General features: G+C 38.1%; 1 protein-coding gene across 1 annotated transcript in view; it reads right to left on the bottom strand.

The window, feature by feature from the left end:
- Positions 1 to 3441: 3441 nt before the first annotated feature.
- LOC115425860 (mucin-2-like) overlaps positions 3442 to 25178 on the bottom strand; it is a 40518-nt gene continuing 18781 nt past the window's right edge. The window contains exons 18-44 of the mRNA XM_030143683.1: positions 24956 to 25165; positions 24663 to 24736; positions 24154 to 24394; positions 23883 to 23956; positions 23489 to 23614; positions 23395 to 23425; positions 22614 to 22823; positions 22322 to 22395; positions 21834 to 22053; positions 21541 to 21614; positions 21053 to 21272; positions 20792 to 20833; positions 19900 to 20355; positions 18644 to 18880; positions 16677 to 16739; positions 12471 to 12512; positions 11013 to 11221; positions 10419 to 10483; positions 9096 to 9250; positions 8921 to 8974; positions 7472 to 8145; positions 5912 to 5976; positions 5683 to 5825; positions 4716 to 5080; positions 4330 to 4391; positions 4097 to 4239; positions 3442 to 3960 (exon numbers count right to left, since the gene is read on the bottom strand). Of these exons, the coding sequence (XP_029999543.1) occupies positions 3857 to 3960; positions 4097 to 4239; positions 4330 to 4391; positions 4716 to 5080; positions 5683 to 5825; positions 5912 to 5976; positions 7472 to 8145; positions 8921 to 8974; positions 9096 to 9250; positions 10419 to 10483; positions 11013 to 11221; positions 12471 to 12512; positions 16677 to 16739; positions 18644 to 18880; positions 19900 to 20355; positions 20792 to 20833; positions 21053 to 21272; positions 21541 to 21614; positions 21834 to 22053; positions 22322 to 22395; positions 22614 to 22823; positions 23395 to 23425; positions 23489 to 23614; positions 23883 to 23956; positions 24154 to 24394; positions 24663 to 24736; positions 24956 to 25165 (4433 nt within the window). The 3' untranslated portion in view covers positions 3442 to 3856. The remainder of the gene's footprint in view (positions 3961 to 4096; positions 4240 to 4329; positions 4392 to 4715; positions 5081 to 5682; positions 5826 to 5911; positions 5977 to 7471; positions 8146 to 8920; positions 8975 to 9095; positions 9251 to 10418; positions 10484 to 11012; positions 11222 to 12470; positions 12513 to 16676; positions 16740 to 18643; positions 18881 to 19899; positions 20356 to 20791; positions 20834 to 21052; positions 21273 to 21540; positions 21615 to 21833; positions 22054 to 22321; positions 22396 to 22613; positions 22824 to 23394; positions 23426 to 23488; positions 23615 to 23882; positions 23957 to 24153; positions 24395 to 24662; positions 24737 to 24955; positions 25166 to 25178) is intronic.

Below are 25178 nucleotides of genomic sequence, written 5' to 3'. Positions count from 1 at the left end.
TGTTCACCCCTTGGCCCTCCCCCTTACCCCTCCACTTCCTTTTTGTGCATTCACATGAAGGGGACGAAAATGTCCCAATTCTTAATGAGTCGGAGGGGATGTTTAGTCCTTGAAACGGAAATTTTTCAGGACCACTCTACAAACGGAGGGGGATGAGAAATCTCCCATAATTCTGTTTGAATCATTCGCAAGATTGGTAAACACAGCAAAAAAGTGCATCAGTGTGATGAAAGAAACACACAAATGCATTTTCTTCATAAACAGTTTAATCATTTCATCAACCATTTAATGCCGTTTCAGTATGTTATAGCTCACATTTTTGTGCTTTGCGGTTGATAGCTGCAAAAAGATGACCAAAGCCCATGGAACAGACACAGTTACAGCTGCTGACAGTGTAAGAGCCCAGGTGTTCATTTTTCATTGGTTATTTTGGGTGTTGTGCACGTTTGTGCCACTAGGTGTCAGTTGCCCTCAGGCCTATGGGTTTTGGGTATTTAACCAGGTGGGTTAATCAGCACAGGTGCACACTGGGGAGGCCATATGGTTTTTGACTATGCCACGGCATGCTAACACTGCGGGTCAAAGAGTATTGTGTTTTGTATTGAGCATTAAGTTTATTTGCCACAATTGTATATAATAAAGCAGCAATGAACAAAAGGAAATGTTTGGACATTTGCTGTGTTGGAGCACTTCTATCTTCACCTGTGCACTGGCACACATACAAGCCTTTCAGACCAGTGTGTGTGGATAATGACAAAGGAAGTCATTATAGACAGCATGGTGAATTCTTTTGTGAACAAAGTTGTTACATCTGTTTATAACGGCATTGATGATGACATAACAGGTCTTGTCTCATTTCATAGGGGAATGTGTCAGCCCCTACCCTTTGCAACTCTGTTTCAAGGGGTAGGAGCAAGGGGGAGGGCTAAGGGTTGAATTGGGATTGGGCCATAGTTAACATGAATTACTTGAAAATAAAATGCTTGGCTGTCTTTGTCTGATAACAAGTGCATGCTGAAAATGCTAACATTAGTTAACATCTTACCGTAGAATTTGTATTGCTTAAAATGACAACATATTGTGAAGATGGTGTCTCAAGCCCTTTCTGTGAATCTCTCTCTGCTGTTTCTCTGTGCTAACTCTTGTCATAGAGATTTCCAAATATTTCCTTGCCAGTATCTCTCTGATAACACTGAAAACACCATAGTCATGTTCCCAGTACAAAGGCTTGACAGTTGTAGCAACAGTAACTATGGAGAGTGGGGCTTTTGTTACCTCTGCCAAGGAGGTTATGTTTTTGTCGGCGTTGGTTTGTCTGTCTGTCTGTTTGTCTGACTGTGTGCAAGATAACTCAAAAAGTTATGGATGGACTTGGATGAAAATTTCAGGAAATGTTGATACTGGCACAAGGAAGAAATGATAAAATTTTGGTGGTGATTGGGGGTGGGGGGGCCAATGATCTTCCTTGGCAGAGGTCTATGCTCTATGAGTGCTTTTCTAGAAAAGAGAGCGCTGACCTCCACCAAGGCAGATCAGTGGCTCCCCCACCCCCGATCACCGCCAAAATTTTATCATTTCTTCCTTGTGCCAGTATCAACATTTCCTGAAATTTTCATCCAAATCTGTCCATAACTTTTTGAGGTATCTTGCACACAGACAGACAGACAGACAGACAGACAGACAGACAGACAGACAGACAGACATCAGGGTGGGGGGGCACTGATCTGCCTTGTCGGTCTGCGCTCTCCAAGTGCTTCTAGTTACAGGTGAAACTCGTAGCAGGAAACAGCTGCTCTGTTTTGGGACCTTGAGTGACATCATGTGACAAACTTCATTAGCTGATTCATGGATGATTGACTGCTCTCTAAAATTATTCAGCTTAATAAATAAATTTGAGGACATTTAAATTTTTTTCCTTCTCTTTCCCACAATAAGTTTAGGGAACAGTTCACAAGCAAAAAATGTCTTGTCTGGTGCCGTTGAAACACCACCAGTAATGACTCACTGGTCTGTGTTTTTATAGATGTTTAGGGGGTAATTATATTTTCTTTTTAGGACATTGTAGACCAGTTTGACATGGTCGATGGTTTAATCTTCTTGTTAAACATTTTTCATTCAAAAAGCCATTCACAACACATTTTTACTCATACTTTTATTTTTGCATTTATTTTCGCCTCCCACAGAAATCAACTGTCTTGGCAATGGTCATAAATCTGGTTTTAATGAGTTACAGACATAAAAGCAATGTTAATATCATTGTCATATAAAGAACATGTTTCATATTACTGATTGTTAGTGTTGAAACCTTCCTTAGTCATCTTAACATTTATTCAGTAGTCTGCTAAAGGAGTATATGTGAGAAAGAAATAGATTTTAGGCTTACATCCAGCAATTCTTATTAAGACAATCCATTTTTTTCACTTGATACTGAACGATCCTGCAAATCTCCACATAAAATCAGTGCATGTGTCATGACAATATTTTTCACATAGTGTGCAGTGAAATAAAATTAAAGGTAGAGATAAACAAGATCACCATCATGACTAAAACTTTTAAAACTCCAAAACAACTGGTTGGAATTTGAACAATCGGTCTCCAGTATCAAGATCATGTAGCCTTCCTCTACAGTCTTTTTTGGTGTTGGAGTACTGTGCAAATCTTAGTCCACCTTTATCTTTGTTGTTTTTGCAGGGTTAAAACGAGCATACATATTTAGGGTGAATTGCCCTAATGTGTGACACTTAAGCTTTACATTATATATTATTATTGCATTACCATGTTGGCTTAACATTGCAATATACTACAGAAGTCCGAAATATTCAAAAAATGTCCCACATTAGGGTAATCCACCCTATTTCTCATTCTGTTTTTTTCAGATGCAGCAGGAAAATATAGGAAATATGTGCACAGCCTTAAAAGACACAAAAAAACCTGAACTAAATGGGTTCTAAAGGTTAAAATCACTATAACTAACAGAAGCATCTGACATATGTTGAATGAAATCTGGTATAAAACATCAGAAACTTCATGCAATACATCTCATATTGTCTGAACAAAAGGGTTAAAGACATGTTAACTCATAAAGACTCAAAGATCCACTGTTGACCAAAAGCATCTACTGATCTTGACTGTTGATCCACTAATCCTATCAATCCATGTAAATAATTGGTGAAAAATACAGTTTGTCATCTTTTCATGGTCATCAGATATGAGCCAGTAAAATCCATTGAGCTGGATCAATGACAGTGAATGGAAACACTGGATTTATGTTCAGTTAATTATATATTGTACTTTTAAGTCACTTTTCCTGCTGTACATACTTCCCATATATCCAGACTGGATCTTAATACAGAGACTGAGAAATGCATATGTGTGGTCATTAGAACTTTACTAAACCAACAAACCTAATGCTGGCCTAAGACTTTTGCACACTACTGTATATTGTTTTGTGCTGGATTGTACAGTGAAAATAAATAGTCCATATATTAACACCTTAAAATGTTGATACAATGAAAAATGTTGCCACAATTAATAATAGAATAGTAAAGAACATTTCAAAAACCCATATCCATTAAAAAGGCTGCTACTCCTTTAAAGAGTAACCACTATAACATTTTGGGGTTAAAATCCTGATGATTAGTATTTTAAATAAAATAGAACGGAAAAAAAAGTAATAATAACATCACATTTGTTAAATACTGTTAAAAAAATCGTGTCAAATGTAGACACAGCACATCTTTTTACCACATCATTCAATGGGTAAATTTCATCATGCACACATTATGTTTTTTGGCTTACTGGTAAATCTTTTCACACACTTGGTAACGCAGTAAAACATTTTACTGGTGACTGCTGGTTACAACTCTACCAGCATCTGTGTAATGGCCAGCATTATTATTGATAAGAGTGACAAAGAGATCATTGTGGGCCGAGGAGAAGCGGCTGATGTTGATGTTGACTCTGGAATAGTAGAAAAAGAAAATGCACAATTCAGTGAAATTATGTGGCCTACAAGCAGTTCAAAACTAAACGTTAACCAAGAAAAGCGTTTATAAAAATGAAAAGTGAAGTAGATTTTAAGTCTCCAATAACTTACGTGCTGAAACAGAGCCTGGTATAACGTTTAAGGTGGTGGAATTGGCGAGTTGAGCGCTGAGTTGTGTGGTTGCAGTACTTGCTGCTGGAACTGAGTTTGATGAGTTAAACACAAGAGTCATCGAAGTAGCCACAGATCCATTCCTGTAATGACAAGACCAAAGGCAATGATTTTTAACAGCAAATTACAAATGACTGGGGAAAAAATAGTCAGCGATCAAAATGTACTCTTACTTGAACGAGTCAACAATCGAGCGTCTGAAACCTGGAAAAAGGTTTCTACATATGCGATTGATCTAGAAAAATAAAGAACATTACACTTGTTATCACATTATATAAGTTATATACAACAATAGACCACAATCACGATTGAAACAGTAAGAGCTCTGTAAATTAAAAAGTTGGATGGTGGTTAGTAAGTTTAATTTAAGTGCGGCTTTCTTAATATACTTAATAACATCAAGTTTTTAATTGTCAATATTGGGATATATTTCCTCTCTTTTTACAATACAAAATTATACACATTGATACCATTTAAAATGCCAGTGTACCCAAGGTTTTTTTTAATATGACTTTTTTTTTTTTTTTTTTTTTTTTTTTACAGTACAAGGGAATCTTACCTCCGTAGTCACTATGATTGCTAATTGCTTAAATGCGTTGGATGATGAGTTAGCAAGGTCTGATGTAAATGTTCGGTCAAGTCTAAATGAAAGTCCCAGGGTTCCTTCAGTGGATGACGGAGCATCTGTTGGAGGAGCTGTGGTCGCTGTTGCAGCTGTTGTAGCTTTTGTAGTAGGAGCAGCAGTTGCATTGGAAGCAGGAGTAGTTGCAGGAGCAGCAGTTGCATTTGGAGCAGGAGTTGCAGGAGCAGCAGTTGCATTTGGAGCAGGAGTTGCAGGTGCAGCAGTTGCATTTGGAGCAGGAGTTGAAGGAGCAGCAGTTGCATTTGGAGCAGCAGTAGTTGCAGAAGCAGTACTTGTAGAAGCTGTGGAAGCAACAACAGTGAAATGTTAATCAATACCAAAGGTTAATCGGGTAATTTGACAGTAGGCGTGGTTCAATCCAACAGTTTTTAGTCCCATTCTCAACTTGTGCTTAAAAAGTGCCCAAATGAAAATGTCAAAATCTGCAAAAATAAAAACTAAAACAATTTTTTTTCAAAAAAAAACAAAAATTACATATGAGAAAGGAGGATAAGTTGTCATATCAATAAAAAAATACTAAAATGTGGAAAAAGGGAAATGGAAACAAATTTAGCAGAGGAATGTGAGCAATCATAAATGTCATACTAGATGAGAAACACAACAATAAAAAAGGCTACCAAGTATGAAGACCTACAGAAAGAATGTTTTGACAAACCATGGATGAGTTTAAAACAATGTTATATGATCCAGACCCGTGGTTTGGTTTTGGAACAGATTCAGATATTTTTGTCACAATACTTCTTACTTCAATCATCAGCTCATTTAGTATTTTAATCCATAAAAATATTCAATATAACTGGCACAGTTTTAAACAATAGTAATAATGATCATGATAATATAGGACCAGTACTTAATATTTTTGTCCCAGTTTTTATTGACTTACTTGTGTTAACGCTGCCTGATATGACATTCAAAGTGGTGGAGCTGGCAAGTCTATTACTGAGTTGTGTAGTTGCAGTGCTTGTTGCTGGAACTGAGCTTGGTGAGTTAAACACAAGCGTCATGGAAGTTCTCACAGATCCATTCCTGCAGTAACAAAACAGAAAGCAATAATGTCTAACAGCAAATTAAAAATTACAAGAGAAGAAATTGTGGACAAAGTGTAGACTTACGTGAAAGAGTTAACAAGCGAGCGCCTGAAACTTGATCCATAAAGCGCCGCACCTATTTTGTTCATCTTTAAAAATAAAGAGATGTTATTGCCTCTTATAAGTTAATTAAAAAGACCAAAAGCTTTTTCAGTAAAACTGTGTGTCAACATGCACTGTCTCTAAAACTATATTACTGTTATTGTGATATTGTATCACACTGATCAGATCTATTGCAATTCCTCTTATGGGTTTATTACTTATGTTATCAGTAAAAAATGGAATTGTTTCAATGTTATACTGTTTTACTCAATTTCATTCATGGACATTTTGATATTCAAAAAAAGATTTTATCTTATTTTACAACTGTTTTGAATGTTCTAATGACCATCTGGTTTCATTACTTTCACTCAAAGCAAACATCAACCTTTAAACTTGAAAGAAACAGTCAGTCAGTCAGTCAGTCAGTCTTCTGAATTGCTGTATCCTTGAGAGGGTCACTGATGTGCTGGAGCTTACCCCAGCTACCTAGGGGTGAGGGCGGGGTACACCCGGGACGTGTTGACAGAAACAAGGATTTGATATTTATTGTAATAATTAATATCCATTGCTATGAAAATTTCTATAACCAGGAAACTTTTGGCCATCGCACTCAGCCCTCGTCTACATACATTACATACTAACATGAATAAAAACAGACTATTTTAAAATTTTGGGGTAAATTAAGGAACTACAACCTTAGGTTGAGTGTGACGTGTCCGCAATCCTTGCATTCAGGCAGGAACACTCACGTCATCTTTTAAACCATTTATTGCAACAAATGGTAATACAGTTGAACTTGGTGCTGTTGGCTCTGCTCTTTGATGTTTCCTGATTTTTGGCCCAACACATGCTGAACAAAGCAGGAGCCTGCTGCACAAATGCCCCTGTACAAGAGCTGTGTAGGACAAATACACATGGAGTCTTTGAGGACTTAGTGTAGGGGGTTGGAGGCTGGGGTGGTGGTGGCAGTTTCTGAGCAGGTTGATAGTGATGAAAGACCAGGGACTGTTGGATCTGAGTTTAAACAGACCACCTAATGAGTGAGAATGAACTGACACTGGATGACAACTGTGATCAGCTGATCACAGCTGGGCACATACCATGTCCTGCAAGATTTTGCGCAGTTTAATTTATATTCTAACCACACTTCTCTCAATTATAAGGAACCTACAAATAGTGACAGTGGGTTATGGCCAAGAACATGTTTTATGAGGTCACAGTGACCCTGACCTTTTGACTACCAAAACCTCTTCAGTTCATGCTCAAGCACAAGTGAAGGTTTGTGGCAGATGATAAGACAGTCTGTGTGGTCAGTCCTGAGGAACTGTATAGTTATAGGGACACATGGTGGATCCAAACACATCTAAAAATGGTGTAACCATGAAAATCAAAGATGTAACCATGACCAGAGGTTAATTTAACAATATACCTTTTCTCAAATATTCGATTCAAAAATGTTGGGAGAATATAATGTAAAATGACATTTTGCTCCAAGCTGTTGTGTGTATGCAGCATTTTTTTTACAGGGCAAAGAAATCTTACCTCAGTAATCACCGTGGCTGCTAATGTCCTATATGCTGAGGATGACGTGTTGGTAAGATCTGATGTAAATGTCTGGTTAAGGCTGAAAGAAAGGCCCAGGGTTCCCTCACTTGATGATGGAGGATCTGTTGATGCAGTTGTACTTGCTGGGGTCACTGCATTTGTAGGAGCTGCAGTTGCTTGTGTAGGAGCTGCAGTTGCTTGTGTAGGAGCTGCAGTTGCTTGTGTAGGAGCTGCAGTTGCATTTGCAGGAGCTGCAGTTGCATTTGAAGGAGCGGCAGTTGCTTGTGTAGGAGCTGCAGTTGCATTTGAAGGAGCTGCAGTTGCATTTGAAGGAGCGGCAGTTGCTTGTGTAGGAGCTGCAGTTGCATTCGAAGGAGCTGCAGTTGCATTTGAAGGAGCGGCAGTTGCTTGTGTAGGAGCTGCAGTTGCATTCGAAGGAGCTGCAGTTGCATTTGAAGGAGCTGCAGTTGCTTGTGTAGGAGCTGCAGTTGCATTCGAAGGAGCTGCAGTTGCATTTGAAGGAGCTGCAGTTGCTTGTGTAGGAGCGGCAGTTGCATTTGAAGGAGCGGCAGTTGCATTTGAAGGAGCGGCAGTTGCATTTGAAGGAGCTGCAGTTGCTTGTGTAGGAGCGGCAGTTGCATTTGAAGGAGCGGCAGTTGCATTTGAAGGAGCTGCAGTTGCATTTGGACAAAAGTGTAAGATTTTTTTTGTGTTTTAGTATTCATAGTTGACATTAAAAATACATTTTGTACTTGTCTTGATTCTGCTTTTATTTGATCTTTAAAAGTATTATTATTTACATGTTAGTGAGGAACTAACACACATCTAAAGTGAGATTTTACCTGATTGTGATGCATTTGTGACTAGTATTAGGGTTGCATTGACTGGTGGTGATTAAATTACACATAAATGTCAGTTTTATTTGCTTGCATTTGCAAACTATATTGACTAATTGGTTTACACCTTGATTCTGTTTTTTCATTTGTGGAAAACACTGCTGTCATTAAATAAAATGTTATCTTCTAAAAAGCATAATCCATTGACCAAAAATGAATAGTAGTTGCTTTCATCAGTGTCAAAAATGGATGTTGTTTTTCAATTTATGAACGGTGAATTATCTTAAAAATAACAGATTACAAATTACACTGTTGTCCATAAAGTTGGAATAAAATATTTTTACCTCTTGTCATGAAATGATTGTGACAATGTGATTTATTCTTGATAGATAAAATGTAACTGAGACTCAGTTTGTGGAGATTTAGTCAAAGGTGATTACTGATGTTATAAATAGGAATAAAAAGAGGAATATGTCTGAATAGAAAATTATTCGAACATTATGGACAACTATGTATGAAAACCTCAGTAATAGAAGGAATATAAGAAATGTAGAAATTGTAGCTCAATAACTCCTTTCTTTTTTTTTTTTTTTTTTTTTTTTTTTTTTACCTGGTGCGGTAGTTGCATTGACAGCTGTAGTGGGAGCCTGAGTTGTTACTACATCTGGAAAGACAGGTTTAAAATTTTGAAAATTGTTCTGTTATCACATATGCTAGATGAACTATACATAATAGCATTTTTCAGACGCAGGCAATTTTGAAACTTAAGACTGAAACCAACTCACCAGTTGCAGAAACAGATGAAGCGTTGACAGACAGGTTACCAATGTTACCACTTGATGCAGCTTCCACTAAAGTTTCAGCAGCTGAACTGGCATTTACCGATGAATCACTTGTCTGATTGAATTCCAGGTCAACGTCTGCCTCAACTGATCCTTGACTGTAAAAATACATAAAAAAGATTATTTATGTCAGCCCTGACTCCTGAGTATTGATTTGATTACTGTTAAATTATATCTGTGATCAATTTAATTATGCAGACAAAGAAATCCAATGAAATGTGTTGATTAAATTTGAAGGGGTTACATGCAGTATTGATATTCCGAACTCTCAACAACAGGGGAAAGTCACATACCAGAAAATACCTACAGCTACTAAAACCCCCAATGAATCAATACTATGTAATCAGAGACTGTATCACTTACTGAGTAAAGTCTAAAGGTCATTGTTTACACACATATGTATTATGGCATCAACAAATAAAAGCTCATGCTGGTTATTTTGACAGTTAATCAAAGTAATACTGTCATATGATCTTCACGTACTGCATCGGATGATAGTTTACAATATAGCTCAGTTGGCATAACACATACAATAATCCAAACCTAATATCATATAATAACTATATAATAAAGGAAATGTTTTTAGTGAATGCTTTGTCACTTCCTCTTACTCTAAAAGTTGTTTCTTTGTGGTTCTCATCCCATCTGATCACTCTCTAACACTTTGGTCAAAGGCCCTGTGATGTTGTTTTTTCCTCATCATGTGGAACCAGCAGAGTGAACCAGCTGAGTAAATTCTGTGGACCACTGGCATGAACATATTCAGTTCATGTCTCTGCAATCCAGTATATCTGCGACTTTCAAAAAATCATGGGAAGGAATGCTTCTGGGTCCAAAAAGGAGTTTGTTTGAGGTGCTCTTTGGAAAAAGGGATTCATAAACTAGATGACAGACTGGAAGACAACTCCAAGGCCCTCTCTTTAAGCATTAAAATGCCTTTTAAGGTCTATATATGACCATACCATGAGAATAAAGGCATTTTAATGCTTAAAGAGAATGCCTTGGAGTTTTATTCCAGTTTGTTATCTACATCTGCAACTTTGCCATAACTTCAGACCTCTTTATTCAACACACTTAATGATATATTTTTTTAAATATTCGAAAATAGAAATACTACATATTCCCCCTTTAAACGCTATCCAGTCATTCCAATAATGATATGCTGTAAATGCATGACAGTAAAACATTGTTGGAAGAAGACAAAATGTTTCTAGTAGTTAAAATTGCTTTTCAGAATAATAGACTTTTTACATATAGGATACATACCGGAAGGATCTGACAATAAGTCGAATGAAAAACCTTCCAAACCGTCTTCTGTAAATTGGATTGAGCTGTGAAGGAAATTCATGAAAAATTTCTGAAATTACATTTGAAAAGAAAATAGAAGGCTTGAATTGATATAATACCCCCACTGTTCTATAATTTCCTGATCACTGTTATATTTTTTTTTAAAGGTTGAATTTCTTCTTGCTTCGTCACTGAAATGTTCAACTCCTCAAATGTAATATATTGTCTAATTTAGTGTCTAATCCTGTGATTCAGTCCCTAATCGCAGGATTGTTTTAACATTTTACAGTCATACATACTAACTTACACTCAATTATCAAGGAAATATCTACTGTATGTTATAGAGTCTCGCTTGTTGAAAATTTCGCTTGCATTTCGTAACACAATCAAATTGCCTATGTGATTTCAAGGGCCGTCTGTTGATTACATGTACAAGTACTGTATATTGGCTACTTCCATGTCAAGAACAAGTCATTAGGAAAACACTGTAGGATTATTCAGCATGTGATTGTGATAGGGTACAACAAAACTAGAAAAAAAGTAAGCAAATTAAAGAAAAAAGCACAAACTTACCGATGTGCTGATTTCATCTGCTAACCGCCGGAACTCAGGTGTGGAACTGTCTCTAAGTGCATCTACAAATGTTCTGACAATTCTGAATATAAGATTAATTCTTCTGCGGGGGGCAGCAGTTGTGGCCATAGTTGTGATTGCAGGAAGCGGCGTGGTGACTGCTGGTGGTACTGTTGCATTTACTGTGGTTGGGATTAGGGTTACATTTCCTAAGAAGAAGATGAAAGTAGAGGATAAAATAACACAATCCCGGTACAAGTCATATTTGAAAGATGTATACAGGTGTTTCTACTCACAAAATGTTAATATTTCATTGAGGGGTACTGAAGTTGATTTGAGAAAATAGGGAATGATAAACTGATTGTGAAAGATTACCTGATAAAGACACTGTGGTGATCAATAGAATGTCATATTGATTAAATGACTGTTCTAATGAAACATGTAAACACTGCTGCTCTTGTTTAGACAAATTTAGAAATATACAAAAATCTGCATTTTATGCTATAAAATGGCTCAACACAACAGTCAGCTGGTTAATTTTCACACCAAGTTTAGAACTTACACTAAAGAGGGGGTAAAGATCATTGTAAAAATATTTAGTATTGCTTAGTAGTAAAAAACAAAACAAAACTTATTCTAGTTCTGTGAAATAACTTTTTTAGTAACAAATAATAACAAATTACCCAAACTTGTTTTGTTGGTAATTGGTAGTAATGTGATATTGAGTAATGGGGAGGTTGAGCAGTGATGAAGTCGCATTGACTAGTGATGTGGTTTTATTGATTGTTAATGAGGTTGCACTGAGATTTTACAACTGGTCATGATGCTGCAATTAGTGGTGTAGATGTTGCATTGTCTGGTGATATAAAATCCATAAGATATATCTATTAAATAATCATATTTTATTACCCCGCCCCCGAAGGGCAGGCAAGGGGTATTGTTTTTGGTTTGGTTTGTTTGTTTCTTTGTTTGTTTCTTAACACTGTAGCTGCAAAACTACTGGTTGAATTCAAACCAAATTTGGTTTACAGATTGCCAGTGTCCCAGAATAGATGTGGTTACCTTTTGGGAAAACTAGGTTAAAGTTAAAATTTTTTATGAATTTTTTAAAATCTTTTTTTCTTCCTTTTACTTACAATGGGCAACATTTCAAATGTCTGTAAAAACATCAATTTTGTTACAGTTTACTTCAAACGTGGCACATATATAGAGACAATTGATATGCTGACATCAACACATGCATAGACAGGATGACGTCAGATGAATCGATACCAAAATAAGCTACAATATGTGTGAGGGGCGGGGTTTGTTGTGCCTGACGCCACTTGTTTACTGCAGGTGTGGTGATGAAATGGAATGGTTCATTTTGAATTTTATTCATCATAAAGCCTTTGGAAAACTCACTTTCCTAAAAGAGTGTGTATTGCTGAGTTTACTGCATTATTACTGATACATTACCTGGCACAGGAGCTGTTGTGGCTGGACGTGTGGTTCCATTGACTGTTTGTGGTGAAAATGGATAATTTTAGCATTGTCATATTAGTATGTAATTCATAACAAAACAAAACGGCATTCTTATACATTGCATTGGTATTGGTATTATATGTCATGGAGTCACATACATTTGTAGTAATGCATTAATCATGGTACTTGTAATTCCAGATTGTGACATGCTGACTAGTCATGAAGTTGCATTAAATCATGAGGATGTTGAGATTTTTGCATTGATTTGTAATGAGGTTGAATTGATGTTGTATTTACTGGTGATGAGATGGCATTGACTAGTAGAGAGGTTGTTACATGGAAATTATTAAAATAGTACAACATGTTGGGTATTGTTGCTCTGCAGTACAACTGCCAAAAAGACAAAGAGATCTCAAGTAGGTGTAGATGTAGGTCCGTCTTTTGCTGCAAAAAAATAAAAAAAAATAAAAAAAAAAAAAGCTCTGACCCAAGGCACAGGCTCCAGACAAGTTCTGGAGGTCTGCTGTGGTATCTGGTACACAGAATTTATTTGCTATCCTTTTTTTTTTCAATTTGTAGCATAGTTAATAATATATATTTAGATGTTCAATGATTCTGATTCTATTGTGATAGGAATGGGAAGCAAATGTTAATAGTTATTCAGAGTAAAAGAAAATATTCTTTCATTCATCATTTTTAAGAATTAATCTGAATGGAGGATTTTTTTTTTATTAATTAGTATTTTAACAGGGCTGTAGTTTGTCTATTAGTTCATCTCCAGATCTCTAAATCCACCTTATCTAAAGTTATGAACATCAGTTCATGATGCTGTGACTAATTCAGATTATCTATAGGGACAGATCCACAGCGAAACATCAGTTGTCTGACAGTCACTTTTAATTTTTAGAGTGGCCATCAGACTGCTAGCATACCTTTAGCATACTACCAGCCTTTTATACATAACAAAACTGTGCATTTCTGCCTGAACTTGAAATTCACAAGGCTTTGTGATAAATTGCTTATCTTTCTGGCCAAATATGCAGACTTGATGCTCTGTGCCATTAAGTGAAGTGATCATTTTCCTCTTTAGTTCTCACTGGCCATTGTCTCTTGGATGTCTGTGCATATTTGAGCCCCTCTGTGCTGCAGTGTCTGACAGAGGGCTGACCCACCCCTGAGAGACCCAATCTGGGTATCTCATATCAAAAATCACAAAAAATGCATCATGAATGTCTTATTGAGAAACAAAGTCAGTGAAAAAAGTTTGGGAGACAACTGTTCTGCTGTCAGTCAGGGTATCCTGTCTTCAGGACTGTTAAAAAAACCAATATCATTTGAGCTTATCAATACTTTGGTCTATTGTTATTTAACCCCAGGCCTGTTTAGTACCAACTTTTGGTACCCACCTCTAGAGCTAACCTAGGTCAAACTGACTAAAATAGCACAACGTTTAACATCACAAAGTGCACTGATTTGAAAAATTACACATAGTGCTAGTATGGTAGGGCTGCATGATTCTGGCAAAAATGTGAAAAATGTGTAAAAATGAGAGATGCGAAAATGTTTATTGCACAGCTATCAAGGAAAATGGTCTTTCATGTCACTCTGCAAGTAGTCCGGTCATTTAAGGTCCCGGTTACTAAGTGACGTTAGCTGATCTGGAAGGTTTGCAGCGCAAAGAAACTTCCCAGCCAGCAGAATGGAATTTTTTTAATATAACAGTTTTGGAGAGGGTGAGACTTTTGATTCTTGGTTAAAGGCCGAGTTATCCTCACCGGTAAAGACAAGAAAAGGAGAACAATAACAGAGCAGAAGACAGAGAAGTGAACGTGAAAAGACACTTGGATCTGGATGACAGAAAAGAAGACCGACATGAGATTAACACCGCCGAATGCAAACCTTAATTGGGCATGAGTTTGGGTGGGTGACTCTCACCACAACCACTGGGGTTTTCATCCATTTCACTCTCTTTACCGCAGCAACGCGATATCATGAATTGCATACAGATAACATGCCACTTTTAATTGGTGTGTTATCTGTATGCATTATAAGCTTTCACTGTATATATATTTATGCCACGTATAATAACACACTATTAGCGTGATTAGTGGTTAGGTTTAGGGTTAGGGTTAGAGTTAGGTTTAGGGTTAGCGATTAGTGCGATTAGCGACCAGCGTGATTAGCGGTAAGGGTTAGGTTTAGGATTAGGTTTAGGGTTAGTGATTAGCAGCTAGCGCATTGGTACGCCATCAAATGGCATTAAGTAACACGCGAAAGAATGAAAATGCGTTCGTATAGCATGCCAAATGCAATAAACTGGCGTCACATGCAATGTGATTTCATGAGATCAGTCTGACCGCAGACATTCAAGATGGTGATCTTTTAAAAATTAATTGTGCAGCCTTATAGTATGGTATAAAAACATGTTGCATATCACATTAAAAATGCATGCATTGGGAAGGTTGATGGTTGTCTATAAGGTTTGTATCCAGCATTGTCCATTTCTTCTTTTTACCACCTTCCTTTGCTACTTTTCAATGAATTCATGAGTCTCCTCAATTATTCTTGTGACCTTTAGGTGAGGAGAAAGGACTTCCTGGGCAACGACACTTTGGCCAGTGGTGGGGAGGTTATATTAAACATGTTATTTGATGTAAAATATACATTACCAGGCACTGACACTGTGTTGGCTGGTGGTGTGGTTGCATTGACTGGTGATGTTGTCACATTGACGGGTGCCATGGTCATGTTAGCTGGTGGTGTGGTTATAATGACTGGTGATGTTGTCACATTGACGGGTGCCATGGTCATGTTAGCTGGTGGTGTGGTTATAATGACTGGTGATGTTGTCACATTGACGGGTGCCATGGTCATGTTAGCTGGTGGTGTGGTTATAATGACTGGTGATGTTGTCACATTGACGGGTGCCATGGTCATGTTAGCTGGTGGTGTGGTTATAATGACTGGTGATGTTGTCACATTGACGGGTGCCGTGGTCATGTTAGCTGGTGGTGTGGTTATAATGACTGGTGATGTTGTCACATTGACGGGTGCCGTGGTCATGTTAGCTGGTGGTGTGGTTATAATGACTGGTGATGTTGTCACATTGACAGGTGCCATGGTCATGTTAGCTGGTGGTGTGGTTATAGTGATTGGATTGGTGATATGGTCACATTAGCTGGTGGTGTGGTCGTGTTAACTGTTGATGAAAAATAACAATTTAATTATTATAATAGTATTTTTTATATTTAAAATTAAATAGTTTTCAAGATAATACAAATGTCCCAGTGCTGAGGTCATATAATGTTATAGTCATCATATGCATGACATACATCTTAACAGTGTGATAATGGCATACATTTGTAGTGATGTCGTAATTAATGCATTTAAGTACCTTGTTGTGACATGTTGTGAACTGCGGTTGAATAGGTTGAATAGACTAGTGGTGAAGTTACATTAACAAGGGAAGAGGTTATATTGAAGGGTGACAATGTTGAAATGACTGGCACTGAAGTTGCATTGACTTGTAGTGAGGTTGCATTGACTGGTGATGAAACTGTATTAACTTGTGGTGAGGATTGTTAATAGGGTTGTATGACATAGTGGTGAAATTGTATTTACTGGTAATAAGGTTGCATGGCCTGGTGATGAGGTAGTGCATTAACAAAAAAAAGTCTATTCTGAGCCACTGTAGAAAAATGACAATGTTTCTGTCCCATTCATTATTTAAGAGCAGATTCAGCTATTTACTGTCATATTTATTTCCTTTCTACTGTCAATATTGATACCAGTATTGATGTGTTGCATGGCTGCGGTAGTCATATAATCAGGTTACAGCTCAAAATTGTACTTTGGTATCACTAATTGAATCTGAATCAATCAGTTAATACTGAATCGAATCGATATCGGATCAAATCGAATCATAACTAATCAATTCAGAACCTTTTGAATCAAAATCGAATTGATTAAGGCAATTGGCTGTGATACCCAGCCCTATACAGTACTGTTGCGTTACTTGTAGAATTATGTACTGTGGTCCTGGAGGGGGGGGGGGGGTGTCCGACACATTGTCCGTCCTTCTGTCAGTCTGTATATGTAAAAACTTTGGTGTGGACTGAAGGCTGAGGGTTTTCAAGGGCACGCACTTTATGTGATATACTTGTGATGAGTTTACATTGACTAGTGGTGTGGTAACATTACCTGGTGCCATGGTCACATTGACTGGTGGAGTGGTCACTCTGGCTGGTGGTGTGGTCATGTTAGCTGGTGGTAAAAAATAACAAGTTACTTATTTTCACATTATGTAGTAATTTGAAATCAAGGAAAGTTTTTAAGGTAATGTACATGTAGTGGTGCTGATGTCAATAATACTATTCGTGTTAACATGTAGTTATGTAGGCATTACTTAACTGTGTGGTCACATTAGCTGGTTGTGGACTTAAAGCCTCAGTCACAAATGCCATTATGAGTGGCTATGAACACCGTGTGAATGATTTATGGAACATTTCGTACGACCTTCTCAAGTCAGACTTAAAAGAATGGAGTGTTCGTAGACCGTTCATAAGTTCGTAGCCAGGTGAGTGATCCTGTCCAAGATTTTCCATGAACACAGTACGAAACCCCCTTTCACAGGGCGCCCTAACGAATGCCTGATGAACAACCTAAGAACAACGCACGACGTTTGTGGATCAGGAGGCCATTCCAGAACCCACATGTTCCTGCGGTGGCCACAAGTAGATCAGAAGAACACATTATGTTATTATTAGGGGTCCCTTACGGCATTCACACAAATGTATAGACAGAGATTCCCTTAGCGTTCTTAAGGTGGACGTAAGGTGTTTCTATAGACAGCAGTACGTCATTCCTGCGGCACTGGTGCCATTCTTAGAGGGGTCGAATACAAACTGTCATGACAGTGTGAATGATTGCTCAAACACACGATGCAGAGGTGTTTTATTAACAGAAAAATGAACTTGAAAAAACAACACCAAACCTGCATAGAGATAATACACGGTCCACAGTATCTGGGTGACATGGATCAGGGTGATGGATCTGCGTATCGGACGGTTAGTGTTTTTAATGTTCACTTCCCTCTATTATTCTTGTGTATCTTTGCTTTATTCTTATACCTTCTACTTCAATTTTCTTCATTTGGTGTCTTATTGTGACTCCTAATTTCTGACAGTACAGATCAGTTTTCCTGAATACGTCACAGGAATGCTGTTTCAGCACCACAGACAGCATACAATCCCAAACACAGAAAACACACATTCTAAAACGCTTAATTAAAAATAGGTTGACGCGTAGTTTAATGTTTGAAAAGAGCATCAATCATCACTACATTATGTGTGGACATCTCTAATACTGGGATAGGCTCCAGTGCCTCTGCGACTGACTAGAGGATAAAGTGGTTCAGAAAATGAATGAATGAAAGAAATAATGAATAACCAGAACTCTCAGATTAAACTTTTTTTGCAGAGGTGAAAGTGGACATGACTACAGATGTCCACACAAACTTTGGTGACAATTGATCACTGTTCTGGGGCATTAAACTACTTTAAGCTGTTTTTTTGACGTTTAGCATTTTAAAATGTCCCTCTTCTTCTGCTACTGTTGGACTGAAACAGCGGCCACAACCACTAAATCTTCCTTTTCTTCATCTTGCAGTTGTACAGTAGAAGTTTCAGTCTTGTGGGCATTATTGCCATCTTGAATACGATGATCACGACATGGGACTTTTAGTACACAACCACTGTTTATATACCGATCTAAATATTCTGAAACAGCATAAGATCTTCCTACCATCGACTTCAGAGCATCGTGAGTTTCACATAGGGCTGACGTACATTCATCTTATGACAAAATAATTCAATAAGTGGCCATAGGTCTGATGTAGGAAGGTCCCAAGGTATCCTTACGAAGATCGTGACAACTGAACGGTGTTCGTATGACACAAAATCACGTCATTTTCTCATGGAGGCCTCAAGATGCCCTTGCGTTTTGAACGGCAGCCATACCGATTTCATAAGATGGCCGAAACTACTGCTCCCCCCATGAATGTCTACAAACTCCAGAATTCATACGAATTGGGAGATTTGTACGAACCCATCGTTTGTAAGAAGCTTTGTGACTGAGGCTTCATTTACCTGGTGATGTGATCACATTACCTGGTGGCATGGTGACATTGACTGGTTGTATGGTCATGTTGACTGGTGGTGTGGTGACGTTCACTGATGGTGTGGTCATGATGACTGGTGGTGTGGTGACGTTGACTGGTGGTGTGGTCGCATTGACCGATGATGTGGTCACATTGACTGGTGGTGTGGTGACATTCACTGATGGCGTGGTCACAATGACTGATGGTGTGGTGACATTGACTGGTGGTGTGGTCATGTTTGCTTGTGGTGTGGTCATGTTGACTGGTAGTAAAAAATAATAAATTTAGCATTTTATAATCATAGTTAAGATACAAAACGCATCTTGGATCTGATATCAAAGTATGCTTCAAAGAAGAAAAAAAAATGTATTCAACCTAACAGGTGTGATAATGGCATAAACTTGTAGAGATGTAGAAATTTCAAAATAAAACACTTGTGAAAAGTTAGTGACTAGTGGTGGGGAGTTAGGTAGTATTGAATAGTGAGAATGTTGAAATTACTGACAGTGAGGTTGCATTAACAGGACATGAGGTGTTATGTACTCATGATGAGGTTACATTGACTAGTGGTGTGGTAACATTACCTGGTGGAGCGGTCGCATTGACTGGTGGAGTGGTCATGTTAGCTGGTGGTAAAAAAAACCCCAAAACAATTTACTTATTTTCACATTGTGATGTAATTTGAAATCAAATGAAGTTTTTAAGATAATGTAAATGTTGTGGTACTGATGTCATATAATACTTAACAATATCCATCTTAACATGTAGTTATGTTGGGATTACTTAACTGTGTGGTCACATTAGCTGGTTGTGGACTTAAGTTACCTGGTGGTGTGATCACATTCACTGATGGTGTGGTCATGTTTGCTTGTGGTGTGGTCATGTTGATTGGCGGTGTGGTCATGTTAACTGATGGTGTGGTGACGTTCACTGATGGTGTGGTGACGTTGATGGGTGGTGTGGTGACGTTCACTGACGTGGTCATTTTGACTGGTAGTGTGGTGACATTCACTGATGGTGTGGGCATATTGACTGATGGTGTGGTGACGTTGACTGGTGGTGTGGTGACATTGACTGGTGGTGTGGTCATGTTTGCTTGTGGTGTGGACATGTTGATTGGTGGTGCGGTCATGTTGATTGGTGGTGTGGTGATGTTCACTGATGGTGTGGTCGCATTGACTGTTGGTGTGGTCATGTTGACTGGTGGTGTGGTGACATTGACTGGTGATGTGGTGATGTTCACTGATGATGTGACATTCACTGATGGTGTGGTGACGTTGACTGGTGGTGTGGTGACATTGACTGGTGGTGTGGTCATGTTGACTGGTGGTGTGGTGACGTTCACTGATGGTGTGGTCATGTTGACTGGTGGTGTGGTGACATGGACTGGTGGTGTGGTGACGTTCACTGATGATGTGGTGACGTTCACTGATGATGTGGTGACATTGACCGATGGTGTGGTGACATTGACCGATGGTGTGGTGACGTTGACCGGTGGTGTAGTGACATTGACTGGTGGTGTGGTGACATTGACTGGTGGTGTGGTGACGTTCACTGATGATGTGGTGACATTGACTGGTGGTACAGTTATGTTGACTGGTGGTGTGGTGACATCAATTGGTGGTGTGGTCATGTTGACTGGTGGTGTGGTGACATTGACTGGTGGTGTGGTGATGTTCACTGATGATGCGGTGACAATGACTGGTGGTGTGGTCATGTTGACTGGTGGTGTGGTGACATTCACTGATGATGTGGTGACATTGACTTGTGGTGTGGTCATGTTGACTATTGGTGTGGTGACGTTCACTGATGGTGTGGTCGTGTTTGCTTGTGGTGTGGTCATGTTGACTGGTAGTGAAAAATAATGAATTCACTATTTTATAATCAGAATTAAGATACGACAAGCATCTTGGATCTGATATAAAAAAAATGTATGTATTCAACCTAACAGGTGTGATAATGGCATAAACTTGTAGAGATGTAGAAATTATATTTAAATATAAAACACTTGTGAAAAGTTAGTGACTAGTGGTGGGGAATTAGGTAGTATTGAATAGTGAGAATGTTGAAAATACTGACAGTGAGGTTGCATTAACAGGACATGGGGTTTTATATACTCATGATGAGGTTACATTGACTAGTGGTGTGGTAACATTACCTGGTGGAGCGGTCACATTGACTGGTGGAGTGGTCATGTTAGCTGGTGGTAAAAACAAACAAAACAATTTACTTATTTTCACATTGTGATGTAATTTAAAATCAAATAAAGTTTTTTAAGATAATGTAAATGTTGTGGTACTGATGTCATAAAATACTTAACAATATTCATGTTAACATGTAGTTATGTAGTGCTTACTTAACTGTGTGCTTACATTAGCTGGCTGTGGACTTAAGTTACCTGGTGGTGTAATCACATTACCTGGTGGCATGGTGACATTGACTGATGGTGTGGTCATGTTTGCTTGTGGTGTAGTCATGTTGACTGGTGGTGTGGTTGCATTGACCGATGGTGTGGTCATGTTGACTGGTGGTGTGGTTGCATTGACCAATGGTGTGGTCATGTTGACTGGTGGTGTTGTGACGTTCACTGATGGTGTGGTCATGTTTGCCTGTGGTGTGGTCATGTTGACTGGTAGTGAAAAATAATGAATTCACTATTTTATAATCAGAATTAAGATACGACAAGCATCTTGGATCTGATATAAAAAAAATGTATGTATTCAACCTAACAGGTGTGATAATGGCATAAACTTGTAGAGATGTAGAAATTATATTTAAATATAAAACACTTGTGAAAAGTTAGTGACTAGTGGTGGGGAATTAGGTAGTATTGAATAGTGAGAATGTTGAAAATACTGACAGTGAGGTTGCATTAACAGGACATGGGGTTTTATATACTCATGATGAGGTTACATTGACTAGTGGTGTGGTAACATTACCTGGTGGAGCGGTCACATTGACTGGTGGAGTGGTCATGTTAGCTGGTGGTAAAAACAAACAAAACAATTTACTTATTTTCACATTGTGATGTAATTTAAAATCAAGTAAAGTTTTTTAAGATAATGTAAATGTTGTGGTACTGATGTCATAAAATACTTAACAATATTCATGTTAACATGTAGTTATGTAGTGCTTACTTAACTGTGTGCTTACATTAGCTGGCTGTGGACTTAAGTTACCTGGTGGTGTAATCACATTACCTGGTGGCATGGTGACATTGACTGATGGTGTGGTCATGTTTGCTTGTGGTGTAGTCATGTTGACTGGTGGTGTGGTTGCATTGACCGATGGTGTGGTCATGTTGACTGGTGGTGTGGTTGCATTGACCGATGGTGTGGTCATGTTGACTGGTGGTGTTGTGACGTTCACTGATGGTGTGGTCATGTTTGCCTGTGGTGTGGTCATGTTGACTGGTAGTGAAAAATAATGAATTCACTATTTTATAATCAGAGTTAAGATACGACAACCATCTTGGATCTGATATAAAAAAAATGTATGTATTCAACCTAACAGGTGTGATAATGGCATAAACTTGTAGAGATGTAGAAATTATATTTAAATATAAAACACTTGTGAAAAGTTAGTGACTAGTGGTGGGGAATTAGGTAGTATTGAATAGTGAGAATGTTGAAAATACTGACAGTGAGGTTGCATTAACAGGACATGGGGTTTTATATACTCATGATGAGGTTACATTGACTAGTGGTGTGGTAACATTACCTGGTGGAGCGGTCACATTGACTGGTGGAGTGGTCATGTTAGCTGGTGGTAAAAACAAACAAAACAATTTACTTATTTTCACATTGTGATGTAATTTAAAATCAAGTAAAGTTTTTTAAGATAATGTAAATGTTGTGGTACTGATGTCATAAAATACTAACAATATTCATGTTAACATGTAGTTATGTAGTGCTTACTTAACTGTGTGCTTACATTAGCTGGCTGTGGACTTAAGTTACCTGGTGGTGTAATCACATTACCTGGTGGCATGGTGACATTGACTGATGGTGTGGTCATGTTTGCTTGTGGTGTAGTCATGTTGACTGGTGGTGTGGTTGCATTGACCGATGGTGTGGTCATGTTGACTGGTGGTGTGGTTGCATTGACCGATGGTGTGGTCATGTTGACTGGTGGTGTTGTGACGTTCACTGATGGTGTGGTCATGTTTGCCTGTGGTGTGGTCATGTTGACTGGTAGTGAAAAATAATGAATTCACTATTTTATAATCAGAGTTAAGATACGACAACCATCTTGGATCTGATATAAAAAAAATGTATGTATTCAACCTAACAGGTGTGATAATGGCATAAACTTGTAGAGATGTAGAAATTATATTTAAATATAAAACACTTGTGAAAAGTTAGTGACTAGTGGTGGGGAATTAGGTAGTATTGAATAGTGAGAATGTTGAAAATACTGACAGTGAGGTTGCATTAACAGGACATGGGGTTTTATATACTCATGATGAGGTTACATTGACTAGTGATGTGGTAACATTACCTGGTGGAGCGGTCACATTGACTGGTGGAGTGGTCATGTTAGCTGGTGGTAAAAACAAACAAAACAATTTACTTATTTTCACATTGTGATGTAATTTGAAATCAAATAAAGTTTTTTAAGATAATGTAAATGTTGTGGTACTGATGTCATAAAATACTTAACAATATTCATGTTAACATGTAGTTATGTAGTGCTTACTTAACTGTGTGCTTACATTAGCTGGCTGTGGACTTAAGTTACCTGGTGGTGTAATCACATTACCTGGTGGCATGGTGACATTGACTGATGGTGTGGTCATGTTTGCTTGTGGTGTAGTCATGTTGACTTGTGGTGTGGTTGCATTGACCGATGGTGTGGTCATGTTGACTGGTGGTGTGGTTGCATTGACCAATGGTGTGGTCATGTTGACTGGTGGTGTTGTGACGTTCACTGATGGTGTGGTCATGTTTGCCTGTGGTGTGGTCATGTTGACTGGTAGTGAAAAATAATGAATTCACTATTTTATAATCAGAGTTAAGATACGACAACCATCTTGGATCTGATATAAAAAAAATGTATGTATTCAACCTAACAGGTGTGATAATGGCATAAACTTGTAGAGATGTAGAAATTATATTTAAATATAAAACACTTGTGAAAAGTTAGTGACTAGTGGTGGGGAATTAGGTAGTATTGAATAGTGAGAATGTTGAAAATACTGACAGTGAGGTTGCATTAACAGGACATGGGGTTTTATATACTCATGATGAGGTTACATTGACTAGTGGTGTGGTAACATTACCTGGTGGAGCGGTCACATTGACTGGTGGAGTGGTCATGTTAGCTGGTGGTAAAAACAAACAAAACAATTTACTTATTTTCACATTGTGATGTAATTTGAAATCAAATAAAGTTTTTAAGATAATGTAAATGTTGTGGTACTGATGTCATAAAATACTTAACAATATTCATGTTAACATGTAGTTATGTAGTGCTTACTTAACTGTGTGCTTACATTAGCTGGCTGTGGACTTAAGTTACCTGGTGGTGTAATCACATTACCTGGTGGCATGGTGACATTGACTGGTGGTGTGGTCATGTTGACTGGTGGTGTGGTCATGTTGACTGGTGGTGTGGTTGCATTGACCGATGGTGTGGTCATGTTGACTGGTGGTGTGGTTGCATTGACCAATGGTGTGGTCATGTTGACTGGTGGTGTTGTGACGTTCACTGATGGTGTGGTCATGTTTGCCTGTGGTGTGGTCATGTTGACTGGTAGTGAAAAATAATGAATTCACTATTTTATAATCAGAATTAAGATACGACAAGCATCTTGGATCTGATATAAAAAAAATGTATGTATTCAACCTAACAGGTGTGATAATGGCATAAACTTGTAGAGATGTAGAAATTATATTTAAATATAAAACACTTGTGAAAAGTTAGTGACTAGTGGTGGGGAATTAGGTAGTATTGAATAGTGAGAATGTTGAAAATACTGACAGTGAGGTTGCATTAACAGGACATGGGGTTTTATATACTCATGATGAGGTTACATTGACTAGTGGTGTGGTAACATTACCTGGTGGAGCGGTCACATTGACTGGCGGAGTGGTCATGTTAGCTGGTGGTAAAAACAAACAAAACAATTTACTTATTTTCACATTGTGATGTAATTTGAAATCAACTACAGTTTTTTAAGATAATGTAAATGTTGTGGTACTGATGTCATAAAATACTTAACAATATTCATGTTAACATGTAGTTATGTAGTGCTTACTTAACTGTGTGCTTACATTAGCTGGCTGTGGACTTAAGTTACCTGGTGGTGTAATCACATTACCTGGTGGCATGGTGACATTGACTGATGGTGTGGTCATGTTTGCTTGTGGTGTGGTCATGTTGACCGGTGGTGTGGTCGCATTGACCAATGGGGTGGTCATGTTGACTGGTGGTGTGGTTGCATTGACCGATGGTGTGGTCATGTTGACTGGTGGTGTTGTGACGTTCACTGATGGTGTGGTCATGTTTGCCTGTGGTGTGGTCATGTTGACTGGTAGTGAAAA

The sequence above is a fragment of the Sphaeramia orbicularis genome, chromosome 1 (genome assembly GCF_902148855.1).
Source record: "Sphaeramia orbicularis chromosome 1, fSphaOr1.1, whole genome shotgun sequence".
NCBI classification, from domain to species: Eukaryota; Metazoa; Chordata; class Actinopteri; order Kurtiformes; family Apogonidae; genus Sphaeramia; species Sphaeramia orbicularis.
The sequence above is the reverse complement of the archived record's forward strand: the minus strand, read 5'-3'. Positions and strand labels throughout refer to the sequence as shown.